Below are 13,783 nucleotides of genomic sequence, written 5' to 3' on the forward strand. Positions count from 1 at the left end.
GATTACAATTAAGATAAAAATTACAAAGGTTTACAAAACGTATTAAAAAGGAAGATAAAAAATCAAACAGGGATAAAGAGCAATGAAAGAACTGAAATTTAAAAAAATGGAAAATAATTGAGAGTTCTCCCCAAAAGTGAAAAGAAAAACCCACACAAACTATGGACGACTACAGAACTGAATAAAAGACTGATAAGACAACTGGAATCTTGGTTGTATGTTTGTCTGACCATAGGTAAGGGCACAAAAGCATTTTTGCTTAACCCTAAATACCTAAATGTTGTCATTTAATATGCAAATTTTATTATTAATCTCTGTGTACGGTACATGTAATTTGTTTGTACCCGGTACATGGATATTTTAAAGAATGACCTCATTGAAATAAATGTTACAGAACTGAATTGAATTGAATTGGAACATTAAGAAAAAACTGGATAAAATTACAAAAACCCAACTGCATGGGCTCATTTGGGCTGTATGGATTAAAAGTTTTTACAACTGTCCCACAACCATGTTAGTAATTTTTTACTGATACGGCCCGATAATAATATGTCATAATCTTAAGCAATATGTTGCTAAGGTTTGTCAATAAGCTTGTTCAATTGTGCTAACCGTATGCTGGAAAATTGTTTATCAAAAGTATGTTTTTTATGGTTCACTTCTTCCATTCTTCACTTTGCTTACAGCACTCTTCATTAGGCAAAAAAAAAATAGTTCTGCTTCGGTTTCCCTATACCTACCCTATTTTGACAGCACCTACCCTAATTTTTTTAAGCGAAAAATGAGAAAAAAAAAAAACTACTGTAACAATTTCTACATTTTACTCTTGACCCTTAACTTCCCTAACTACCGATACCTACATGTACCCTATTTTCAAATGTCATGTAATCGGAAGCAGAACTGTTTTTTTTTTTTTTTGGCCTTATACCTGATGTCTCACCCTGAAAACTACAGCTGAAGTATGTATAAATCTAGTAAATTATACTCCAATTTCCGTCTTCCAATTAAATGTGTTTCACATTATCTGTAATACAAGTTTGCAAATTTTACAAAACGTTCACACAAAAGATATCTATTTAGAGTGCTACTTTTCGGTGTACCAATTTCGACCTCAAGAGTACCAAGACAAAAAGAGAATACATGTACCGGTAACTTCCCGATACTGTAACTACATGTACATGTAAATGTAAACTTCCTTAAAATTCCATGATTCATACTACCGGTACCAGCCTAAAAAAAAGTGTCAAAATATTTGCTGACAGAGCCTCACATCCGCTACGACCGAGTCAACTTTGTAACAGAACCCGAATCTTACCAGCAGCCTTACCCTCTTACGATGGGAAAGTATACATGTCTGGCCATGACCGCGCATGATGAGTACTAACTGGGTAAATACTTAAGATGGGTACGCGGAGAACGAGATGGGACAAGGCAAAGTTGGGTCGGGAATGTGATTCTGAATCTAGTGAGCCTCATTAAGACACACTCTTGACATCGGGATGGCTTGATGAAATGTTAGAAGGAGAGATTGCGGAACATCTTTTGTTGGCGGGGGAGTGGTTTGATAAAGAAATAATGTCATCTAGGTGTTGCCATGTTTGAGTATTAATAATAATAATAATAATGATTATAATGTACAGAGTATTTATATCGCGCTATACCATGATCACAGCGCCTAACAAAAGGGGGAAAACACAGATCAACTAAGACAGCAACTGAAGAGAGTAAGACTAATTTATCAAAACAAAAAAAAAAGACAAATAATGTATTTTCGCAGGACAGTTACAATTTCATCTTTTTTGTGTTGAACAAGATTTTCAAAGAAATTTATGGATGGCGAAATCAGTAATTAGGCCTATATCATATTCTCTATAGGCTAATCACTGCTGGGTGATATTCGGAATACGATTTGTGTTTATTTCACATACTAGTTTTAACATACATGTAATAGGCCTACAATTTACTTATTCCCCACACATCTCCACTGCGTTAAACAAATGTTGTACTGTGCAAAAGAATTTCCAAAATGTAATGTTAAATCTAATTATTCTTTATTTGTAAATCTGCAATGTGTTTTTGTACACATATCCCGCCCTCTCATCTTTCCAAGTTAAAGGGGAAAAAATCTGACAGATGATGTACAAAGTAAGGCAATGTCTTCCCTGGTAGTCCAATGTAATGCAATTCAGTTTGCATCAATTTGAGCATGTGACACCAGTCCACCAGCAGAACACATGGGCTTGTGATTTTAATGCTGTTAACACCTTCTGCGGAAACACAATTGCCCGAGGCAGTGAAACCATGTCCTGGCATGGGACCAGTGGCCTGAGGCACAGGGTACCGGTCCAGCAGGGTAGAAGGAATGAATTCAATCACAGTAGACCCCTGGTGTCTTGTGGGACTGATAGTTGTAATGACGGCTGGTCTTGACTCATTCAATCTTCATTAGCATATCAACAACAGGACTTCAACGAGTCATAAATATTCATGCAAGTAAACCGAACCTACTGTGGTGGAAGCTGGGTCCATTTTTACTCACGGTTAATTTTTGAACTGCTCAGCATTTTCTTTTCTTTTGATTAATTTGCAAATTAATCACAAATCAATGAGCTGGAAACTGACAAGACAGTGGACAGGCAATGCAATCTGGCTATTATGGTAAGGCAAATGTCATGATTCTTGAAAAATTGATATTAATTTTGTTTATATTTTAAGTGACACCCGCAAAATGACACCAATATAGCCGCATCAAATAAAAGTGACGACACGCCTGACAATAAAATATTTACTAAAAACATGTTTGGCACGTTCATTTGACAACACATAAATATCCTTGACAACATATAATCATTTTGTTACACGAACAACACAATCAGATTGTACCAAACATCAAAACTTGAACAAAGTTCAGAGAAAAGAAGACACATTAATGTAGCTTGAAATGCAAAATGAATGTTTCTAATCTTTTTGTCATCTTCACAAACTGGCACTAGTCTAATTTGTGTAAATTCTACAGGAAACAGATTTCTGATCATTATCATTTTGATGGGTCCTCATACCAAATCTTTTTCTTGGACACTTTGATTGTTTTTTTCTGAAGAATTATCTTACTTGTACATACACTTGACAGGTTATGCTGGGGTGGGGGTGGGGGGGGGGGGAGGGGTTGAGGGGGACGCCACAATCATTATTAATTTTGATTCGATAGAGACAAATTCATATACATGTAGGCTAATACTGTCATGAGCACGCTGATATGTGTAAACACTAGTGTGGCTGTTTGTGAAGATCTTTGAATGAAATATAGATACGGGGGAATACATTTTGAAATAGTGTCACACTTGCTGCACTCACCATTGGCCTACATGTACAGTGTATACAAAATACCAAAACTGGTAGGCCTATTGTCCACATTCAAAAATATTGGTTGGTTGAGGGTGACAAAAAGAAAGATGTGCATGATGTCAAATGTAATGGACTCGTATCCTTCTCTTTAATTTGTTAAAAAAAAACCTCGGATTCGTGTAGTGTCAAGGGTTTGCCAATCACAAATGTATGAATCACACAACAGCCTACGAGAAAGACACAAGCTTGGTTGGGAGGAACTCAAACTAACAAACTCCTCAGTGATTTCCAGTGCTAACGACCAGTGTCATTTTTTTCCCAATAGAGAAACATTTCATCCATGTGCATCTTGTACAAATCCAATGCCACACTATGAGCTCTTCTTCAGATTAAAAGCTTTGTATTTAAGACAGATAAAGCTAGGAATTAACAAGTATTTTTTCACAACAAAGAAGAATTTTAATCCTGTTGGTTTACCAAAACTGTAGTATTGTCACAATCAAGGTGCCCATTGCAATTTTCCCACCAGCATAAAAGATACATCCTGTACTTCATAGACCACTAGTTGAGTGATCACCTTCCCCCAAACTACCACTTAGCAGATACTTCACACAGCACACATTCCCTATAAATACAGAATTGGGTACCGGGGATGCGCACTACCAGGACAACCCTCCATCTCATCACCACCCAAGGATGATTCACTACCACTATTTCTCGGAGCCCCCCCCCCCCCTTCCTCTCTCTCTCCCCTTCAAATAATTGGTTCTAATCTAGAGATTGGCAGAGCCAAGATTGTCCACGGTTGATAGATGGAAGATTATTAACTTGGAAGAGGCGGCACTAGTGCCTACTTCCCCGCGTTGAATCAACAGAGTGGAGTATATAGCGATGGTCAATTCTATTTTGTCTCTCCCTTTTTTTTTTCTTGGTCCCGCTGATGTAAATAAACACATGTGGACTTTGAGCAAATGAACTCCATGATTAGAGACTCTTTGTTGCTAGGGGAAGCAGAGTCGATGGCAGTGTCATCTTCAGTTCTGTTTCGTCTCTCTTAGTGTTTTGATTTACAACTCGGATTGATTAAACTTGCAAATCTTTTTGGTCATGGTAAATATAATTTGTTTGATGACTACGCGGACGGATGAACAACGTGCAGTTCATTGCAACTTTCAAATTATGATTTGTAAACAAACCCATCTGTTTAATTCTGTGAAATCCTAATCAATACGTCTTGATGCATCATCCGCAGGCTAAGCATAGCTTGTACTTGTACATGTAGCATCGGCTTTCGAACTGATTAAGATATTCCTGCTAACATCAGTCCAACTTATTTGAGAAACATGAATGAAAATTGGGAATTTTTAAATCACAGCTTAAGATATTTCTTTTTAAAAGGTGTTATTTTTAACTTTTCAACTACTGGTAACTGGTTTACTTTTTATGCGGTTTCTGATATTTTGTAAAGAGGTTTGAGATTTTAATGTACATTTTGTTTTTGTAAAACGCTATATTAAGAATAAATTATTATAATTATTATTCAATTTATGCATTAATTGGTTGTAAATACGCCATAGCCATGGCCAAATTTAAGTTTTTCCTCCCCATAATTTTGAATTATTGCTAACTAGTAGTAACTACATGTCTAGCAGAAAAATCTGTGTTTTCATGGATAGGCAGGATATTTCAGTTTGTGTACATGTATACATATACATGCACATGTACATGTACATGTACCTACTGTACATGTATAAATGTAGCCTTGTATAGAATGGTGATCATCAACACAAAAGACCATGCATATAGGGTGGAGTTAGAGGCAATAGTTTTGTATGGCATGGATATTGAACCTTTTGTGCATTCAGTGAACCTAAAATAAGATCAGTAACATATCGTAGCAGTTTTCACAAAGTGGCAAATTTTGTGTACTGAGGGAACAGGAAATTTGTCTCTTCGTGAAAATTGTAACGATATGTTGATGTAATTAAAAACCTGTGTTGTAGCACATCTCCCATTGTTCCCTCTTTCATTCATAAGATGAGACATCTATTTTCATACGAGCCATTATTTTTGACCACGTAATACCAGCTGACCGGTCAATCCAACCGGAAGGGCTAAGCCAACCCCAGGCGTGGCATTACCATCTGGGTACCCACAACACGTCCAAGTGACCCTCCTTACGCATCCATAACACACTCCGTAACGACCCGCCCAACACCTGCCTCCTACCATACCCGTAATCCTCGGTGCATCCATGCGAGGAGAGATTCATCACGCCGTAGTTGGCAGCCGCGCCGCAATGCACGACCCGAGTTAACCCAGTCCAACGAAAAATAATCACCAAACCAGGGGAAAATAGTAAAAAGCCTTCTTCGTTCCTCGCTTCTGGGTTTCGTTATAATTGCTTAGGGAGTTTTATAATTACCCGGGCATGACGCTAGGCTTTTACTTCTTAATTACAGAGTGGGATGGGGTTTCATTTGTTGATCACTCAATGATTAATTGGATAAGTGGACTGGGTTTACACCCACAGCTGGAGTGTAAGTATGTTTAATTATCTGCCAACACAGCTAAGACTTAATTGGAGGGATAAAATTTGCACCTAAACCTGTGAGTGCAAAACATTTCATGTCATATTTTATACACAAAAGCTAGCTACATGTAGCCTACTGTAGTTTGTGGTGACTAAACATAAGAATGTTAGCATAGTGTTGTCACATTGTTCAATATTGATAAATATATTCAAGATAGTCATGCAGCTCGGGTGACAGATATTTTCTTTGAAAATTGAAATGAATTCCATATAATTAAAATTCCTCTTTATTTTGTGCCAATCTTTTTTTAAAAATAATTTGTGATTTGTAAAATGCATGTTTTACAAAACGTTTGTGCACTTTCAATTCGAATTCAGTTGACCAAACTGTACTAAACTGTACATCACCTGATATGGGTATGTTGCTGAAGGGACCGATTGTTGAGGTACAATGTATCAGATACCATAAGAAAGATGACACAATCACCACCAGACTCAAATGTTGGTAGATGAAGCACATGGACAGTAACAAGCTTAGTGACAGTACATGCATTTATCTGGTCTGTGTACCAGCCACCATTCAAATTAAACTCTTACTGAATTTGTGAGGCATTTGAAAATTTTGGTAGAATTTTTTCCATTCAACTTTCTACATCTGAAACACCCTAGCTGCTCAAGCCAAGATCTACAGATACAAAATGTATCTACACTTTTGGGCTTACAAGCTGATGTACCGCGGTACCCGATCATGATCTGCTAGGGCGTAGGCCCTATTTGTGTTGGGTTTGAAATGTGGGGAGGAGTAATGTCAAATGGGTTGAAACACTTTTGGGCTTTTCACACTATCCAAAATTTCCAAAGTCCAACACAGACATTTCGGGAATCCTTTTCACAACTACAGCAAGAATCAAACATGGCTTGGGCTACCGGTACACGGGTCCGATACTCTACACAGGTAAAATCCAATCCAGGTTGGGACCATGGTTTGAGAGGCTCTACCCGGGTAGAAAATCCAGAATCTACAGCCGTCCAATGAACACACCATCGTACTTTAGTGTGAACGGTATGCCTTGCCTTCTAGTGTTCGATGGTGACCGATTCCACTTGCAGTGTCCTGTGTTGATTTTAACATGGACCATTGTAAATGGTCCGTGATTTTAACTGGGGAAGGCGAGATGCTATAGTATGAAAAGGCTATGGGCTCCATGCACAAGTACGGCAAGAAAAGGAGAGTTGGGGGAGACCTAGGCTGGTTCCCGATCTATCCACTGCGTATTTCAAATGTATCCAAAGTTATTGGAGCCGGGGATTAGTCTCGGAGACCATCTCAAGTTGAATTCAAACGTATTCGCGCACCGATGACGCCTGATGCTCACGCGAAGATGCGGTGGCTATAGCTTTTGCACATTCAGGAAGTCGTGGGTACTTCGCGCGCGAACCAGTACAGTACAGTATGCGCACACTGTGTGTCCCGTCCACGGAGCTCTCAAAAGAGGTAAAAACACGCTCTCTTTTGTTGGCGCACGGAGCCCATAGAGTCCTCTACTTTTAAGTTGATAAAATGACTTGAATTCTTACAATACTGGCTGGCAGTTTAGCTCTAGTTTCTTGGAAATGTCTGGCACTTTTCCTCTACCAATGTCTTTTTCAATCAGGAAAAGTCCTTGTAAATAACTCCCACCTCTCAGCACTGTCAGTCGTCACCTTTTATAACCAAACATTAGATCCACCAATGTTTGTATTAAACTCAACAAGTCCCAAGGTTGGCCCTGGTCCAACAATGAGAGGTTCTCTCAGCCAATAATAACAAAGCTAGACTTGATTCTTCAATCTCCATGGCTCAAAAGATTCCTTCTGGATCCTGATGTAAATGTCACCTCAGTGTTTTTAGCTTGTCTGTATTTGAGGAGCTTAGGCAAGTAACGAGGTCACATGAAAATAAAAATCTCCACAATGAAGAGAAGTCTGACATGTTTTGCTTTCTTCCGGAGTTCGTGTTTAAATCAAGGTTGGATAAATCTAACTAACATTCATTCATTGTGAGGGTTACAACAACAATGGAACGAAATCTACCAAGGAAATGGACACAATTGGACCGGGATTATAAAACATTTAGACTCACATAAGATTGTTGTTGTAGGCGTCTTTTTCAGTCTATTAGTTATGATAGGTTTATTATGGAGGGGATTTATTCTTAGCCTGGGGTCAAACTGCACTGAATAAAAAGCAAAAGGACAAACATCAACCTCAGTACAACCTACTTAGATCAATTGATGTATCATTCTGGGGCATGAGTAAGCTTGGAACTTTTTACTCTTTTCATTAATAAAAAAAAAATAGACAATGGAGACAGAGCGAGACTTTTTGGACAGAATATTTGAAATGAAAAAAAAAAATCATCAATGGACTACAGGTTTCTCTTTATCAGGTGTTGAACAAGAACATAAAGTAGATTCAAGGTTTAAATGTTAAATTTACCATACAGCAAGTATGTGCACCCTGTCCATTTTCATTCATAATGCTCCAAGTACTTTGAAAGGATAAGCACTTTGCCAACAAAAACTAAGCCCTGGGGAAAAATAAATACCACAAACCAACCAACAAGACAAACAAATACAAAACCTCCACATTCAAGGAATTTGAGACTTTAACATAAAGTGCCAATTATTACTGAAGTGTGAAATAGACCCTCCCCAACTGGAAATGAAAAAAGAAACAGAAAACCAGTCTGGTTATAAAGGAATTCACACTTCCCAAGGTTCATTGGTTAGAACAATGCCCCCCTGATAGGCAGGTGATAATTAATCCATGTCAACACCTGTTGAGTTGTGGGTTGCAGGTTTGGCTCCTAATTACCCCAGGAAATGAGGCTGGCCCTCTCTGCTTTGGGTCCCTGGTCCAGCTCTAGTAACTGGCGGAGGCACTGGGAGAATTTACAGGGGCAATCAATCAGGATTTTCTTTTACTCCATAAATCCAGAGTGATAAATTCTCACATGTCAAGCTGGATGTGGAAAAGTGAGTTATGATTTTGCGAACTGTTCTGGCAAAAAAAAAAAGAATATAGAGCAAGGAAAGGGGACAAGTATTCAGGTCAAAATAGTAAGGATTCTGGAACAAATTGATACATTTTCTCACAAAGGAAAAGGTATTCAAAAAAATCTGCCCCTCTAAATTAAATTAGAAACTTGTAAACTAAAAACTATCATGTATGTATCAAAGAAGCTTTGCTCAATGGAAGTACAACATACTTCCTTTCAAAACCCACAAATCACAGCCTTTCAGTTTAAACATGACAATCTTTTTAAATTTGAAAAACATGAACCAGGGTACGGGAATGAAAACAGCTGAACTAGAAACTAATCCTTAAGAAATAACAAATACACACTACTGTTAAAAAATGTACTTGAAGTCCAATTACATTGTATTAAAAATTCGGCTCTTTTGATTTTTACAAATAAAAAAAATAATTCACATAGATTGTACAACTGTATAATGAAGCCAGTTGCTACTCAAACAGCGATGCTTACTACGAGAAGTATTGATCCTGTATTCAGGCTATAAATCACAGATCAAGCGAGGAAGAGACAGGAAGTACTTACCTGAACTTGGCATTGTGTCAAGACAGATCCAGACTTTTGGTTGCCCCTCCACTTAGCACCCAGACTCTCCTCCAAGTATTGCTGTGCCTGGATAGCTACTGGCACTGAAGCAGGAAGACGACTAGCTGCCGGCAAGGTGCTTTTGGCTTGACGGGAGGAGCGACCATGCCCTGATCCATTCCCATGAGAGTGCTGCGAGTAGAGGTAGCGTTGTAAGGATGCCAGGTCCCGAGATCCGACTAGAGCGGGGAGGTTACTCAGGGAGGCAGCCTCACTCTGAGACTGAGCCTCCTCCAGAGATTGCACCATGGCTACTGCTTCGTGCTTGAGTTGCTTCAGCTGGGTGGAGCAGACTTCACATTGGCTGCCGTTCCAGGCTTCATGGAGTGACTTGGGGATGTGTAGTCTGTCATACAGAGCAGAAGAATCCTGCATGGAAAGGATCAAAAGGACAAAGTTTGAGACCAACAGAATAGAAGTTTTTCCCCCTCAACTCCCACTCCTTCCTTGGCCCTGTAGTTCCTTTTCAAGAAAACCTGTTTCAGTTGTCAAAAACAAAGTTAGTTATTACAAAATGTCATCCACTCCTTGTTGCCTCACATTATCCAGACAACAGTAGCTGGGACAAAATCGCTGACTTGAAGAGCTACATTAATCACAAACTTACAAGGAGGATTTCACAAGTTTTACAATCCAGATACTGTGGGTTCCATCCAGAGACTTTGGAAGCAAACGGTCTTATTTTATGTATTGTTAGTGCTTGCATGAGCACAAGATCAAATTAATTTGTTTCATGTACTGGACGTACATCTGGTTGCAGCATTGTTTGATTGGCGAAAAAATCACCACAACCAAGTCAGGTGTACATGTATGACCAGTCCATAATACTTAATGTCTCATGGATAAAGTAAAAAGTACGCTTTGGTAATAACACAGGTTCAGGATGTTGTGGTGGGGTTCCAAAGATCAAACACAAACCATGCAACCTGCCAATGCATATATACTTGCAGCTTGGTGATCCGACCAGCAAACACATGCATGTTTTCCTGCAGTTGTTGTGGTCATTACCTGTTTGTAAGGGGACCACTTGTCAATCAGACTCCAACCAATGTTTATCTAATCAGCATTCAGCAATTATCTCAAGTTTGAGGGACATTCCTTGAGGAGCTGGTTCAGGTATTCATAACTGTTATCAAACTGTTTCGTAGCATCTGAAAGCTCCAATCAAAACCACAAAACCTATAAGTATGATCAATTGACTGTTGTGGTGGTGGTGGTTGGAAAGTTGGGGTAACTATCGGGCAACAGTGTTACAACTTTGAAACCACCGTTTGTTGATTGTTGTGGTATTTTGTCTGAATAGAAGAGGAATCATCAATATACCTAAACAGTAAATCATAGAGTGTAACTTAAATAATCCAAACACAACTTAATACGTTCTATTCTATGAAGAGCAAGGTTTTTGCTGTTATGCACTCTGATCTGTCACAGATTTCAGAAAGAGACAAATTGCTTGTCTCTCACCACACACAATTTGTCTAGACATCTTGTTGACACTTTGTTCCGACATGTCCGAAGGTACAAATGGTGTCATATAAGCTGACTTTACAAATGCATGTACACGTACAGTGTATTTCTCACTTGTAAACAAAACCCTATTTCCATACACAAATATAGGAAGACTATGTTCCATCCGTACCAAAAACTTACAAGAAGTCATCACACGAAATAATTCAAGTCAAAAATCAAAGAATAGACAAATATGATTTCACATACCCGAGGTCTAGATTTAGCATCAGATGGCAAGTTATGGTTATGGTAACCGGCAGATTTACTATTCTTGTATGAAAACATTTTCCACTGATATCACAAGTATCCAAAGGAAGGGAGTTGGAGAAGTCCACACAACTGTCTTCTAGATTGCTCTGTGGTGTATATACTGTAGCACATCATTCAGTTTGGACATTGTAACCAAACTTCACTGGAGACAAAACTGAAGACTTTACACTCTGAAGGGCTCTCTTGCACATGGTATGGCTCTCTGTGTTGGACACTAACACCTAAGGGCATAGGTGAAAGCACAGCCTTTTGTGACCAGCAAAGTAAACAAAGTGTTTGGCTAAACAATTAGCCTGATTAGGGTAGCAGTGACCATGGATTGACCAGAAGGGACCATGGACTGACTGACCAGCCCATGTGCTGCCTGTGAGGTCATGAACACCAGGTCTAAAGGTCACTGGAGTTTTGCCTGAGGTTATTGGGACCCCACATTTCTGAGAAAATTAATATAACAAGGAAGTTTGCTTGAGTAATAAAATACAACATGGTGTATTTTACACTTGCGACATTTCTTTTTGCTTGATCTGACAATATTTGAATTAAAAAAAATTAAATCATGCAGTGTGGAAACAATGATAATTTTATATTCTGGGTTTCAAAGATCTAGTTTGCACACACACTTGGAAAAAACAACATAATAATTACAAAAAAAATAATACTAATATACCTATCTTGATAAAAAAAAGTTCTTTGTGCTATAGGCCTAAGCTTTGCCAAAACCTTTTGTCCACAACTCACAAAGAGGTCTGTATGAACATTCCTCCATGGTATGAAGAAAACTGAATCTTGAGCAAGTATAAAGAGCGATGTTTTACAAACGAGTGGTCTTATTTTATTAAATTATCTTGGAAGGGGAAAAAAAAATTGGGAACAATACAAAACAGTGTCTCAGTGTCTGCACACAAGTGTTGGCAGATCTCCTCAGCAAAAAGTCAGGCAAATGTAGGTTGATAGTTCTATCAAGAAGTCAAATTGGCCACCAAATAGCTTTCCAAATTTCACACCTGCTGGATATTGCCACTAAAAATTGGGTCAAACTGTTGACCCTGTTGGGAGCCCTGTGTCCAGGACACCCCAAATCTAGGGCAATGGAGAGCATTGTGATACCCCCAGTTATGTATCATTAGAAAAACACGTGTTTCATGTTGGAGTGTGGTACTTCCAGAACATCTGGTTATGACAGTCAAAGGATTTTGATTGGCAGTTCGTCCGGATGTATTACTAGGAACAATACTGTCTGTTGTTTGAGGGAGGAATTATGCGAGTTCTGATTGGCTGTGACCTGATGGCACAGGTGGAATTGGCCAATCAAATACCAGGTGTCATTATTGGGGACAAATGTTGCAATGCTTAGAACTGATTAGCGTCAAGAGCTGTTAGCAATTTTGGTTTCTAGATTGGTAATTTCTTTATAGAGGGTACATGCCCCATTTTGTCTGGCATTAATACATTTCAATTTAGTGATTTGGAAATTAATCATGTCATATTGGTTTGATTTGATTCCAACAATTACCCTTTATATTAACAATTTCCAACACAAATGGAAATGTACTTGTATACATGTACAGTATTATTCACAGCGAATTTATAACTCATGTGCGCTCTAACAGAAACAGGTTTTTTAATTCAGTTTGTCAACCTTCATGTTAAACAAAAATTACATGGTTTCAACCCAGAGGGCCATTGAACTAGATAAGGGATTTTGCAAACATCATTATTGTACATGTTCCTCTACACATGTGATGAATCTTTCTAAAAAGCCATACTCTGTTCATCTTTCCCATTACACTCAACATTGTCGCAACAACACGCTGCCTTTCTGAGCAAAGTAATAGCAAACATCAAATACATTCAAATTCTTCTCTTGATGAGCATACATGTAAATTAACATTCCTCTGAACAAGTCTGGCAAATGCAATTAGCAGCAGTGTCAGTGCTTATCTTGGATAAAAGGTCATCAAATAAAATGACAAGAAAACACCTGACGCCCTGTTGAAGTATACACGTTGGTATCCATACAGTTACCCCCCCCCCCCCCCCATTTGAAATTAAGCAATCAATAGACAGAGTAATCTTTTCTGCACAAAAGAGTGCCAAAAACTTGATAAATAGTAAAGTCTTGTGGAATTCACACAGACATTGGAAACATGTTCTGGCAAAGGTTTTTCAAACATAACTATCAAGTAAAAGTTTTTAAAAAGGCGACAAACATGTCAGTGTTTTTCAATGAAGGATTTTGTAACCCAACCGGTTTTGAATGTGGTCCCTTGTTAAAAAATATAAAACACTACCGGTATGTATGGATACATCCAACAGGGGAAAAAATGTCTTCAGATTGTTTTTATTTATCTTACTGGACTCCTTTGAGGGTGCAGATCTGTAACCAGGCCCAGTATTCTAATACCAAAGTACCGGTAGCAGAGATCTCAAGAGTTTGGTAAGGATCCACCGCAAGATTTTGAATC

At 38.5% G+C, this 13,783-nt stretch overlaps 1 protein-coding gene across 2 annotated transcripts; it reads right to left on the bottom strand.

Moving 5' to 3' along the window:
* Positions 1-8,211: 8,211 nt before the first annotated feature.
* LOC119744288 (kinesin-like protein KIF26B) lies at positions 8,212-11,517 on the bottom strand. 2 transcript variants are annotated; one of them, XM_038220157.1, is made up of 2 exons: positions 10,147-10,260; positions 8,212-9,908 (listed from the first exon to the last, which is right to left on the bottom strand). In XM_038220157.1, exons 1-2 carry the CDS (start codon positions 10,243-10,245, stop codon positions 9,450-9,452), a joined length of 558 nt encoding a protein of 185 aa, XP_038076085.1. In that variant the 5' UTR covers positions 10,246-10,260; the 3' UTR covers positions 8,212-9,449. The 2 variants fall into 2 exon arrangements, with proteins under 2 accessions (XP_038076085.1, XP_038076086.1); XM_038220158.1 differs by lacking the exon at positions 10,147-10,260 and adding an exon at positions 11,256-11,517 and having other exon boundaries at positions 8,214-9,908.
* Between the last annotated feature and the right edge of the window lie 2,266 nt (positions 11,518-13,783).

Source organism: Patiria miniata, unplaced genomic scaffold (assembly GCF_015706575.1).
Source record: "Patiria miniata isolate m_02_andy unplaced genomic scaffold, ASM1570657v1 HiC_scaffold_7, whole genome shotgun sequence".
In the NCBI taxonomy this organism is placed as follows: domain Eukaryota; kingdom Metazoa; phylum Echinodermata; class Asteroidea; order Valvatida; family Asterinidae; genus Patiria; species Patiria miniata.

What these genes read in the sequence shown, in the direction of transcription:
- LOC119744288 (XM_038220157.1), bottom strand. Translation starts at nt 10,245, where the DNA reads ATGCAAGCACTAACAATACATAAAATAAGACCGTTTGCTTCCAAAGTC. An exon ending in AAACTTGTGAAATCCTCCTT is followed by an intron (nt 9,909 to 10,146) that starts GTAAGTTTGTGA and finishes CTTTCCATGCAG; the next exon opens with GATTCTTCTGCTCTGTATGA.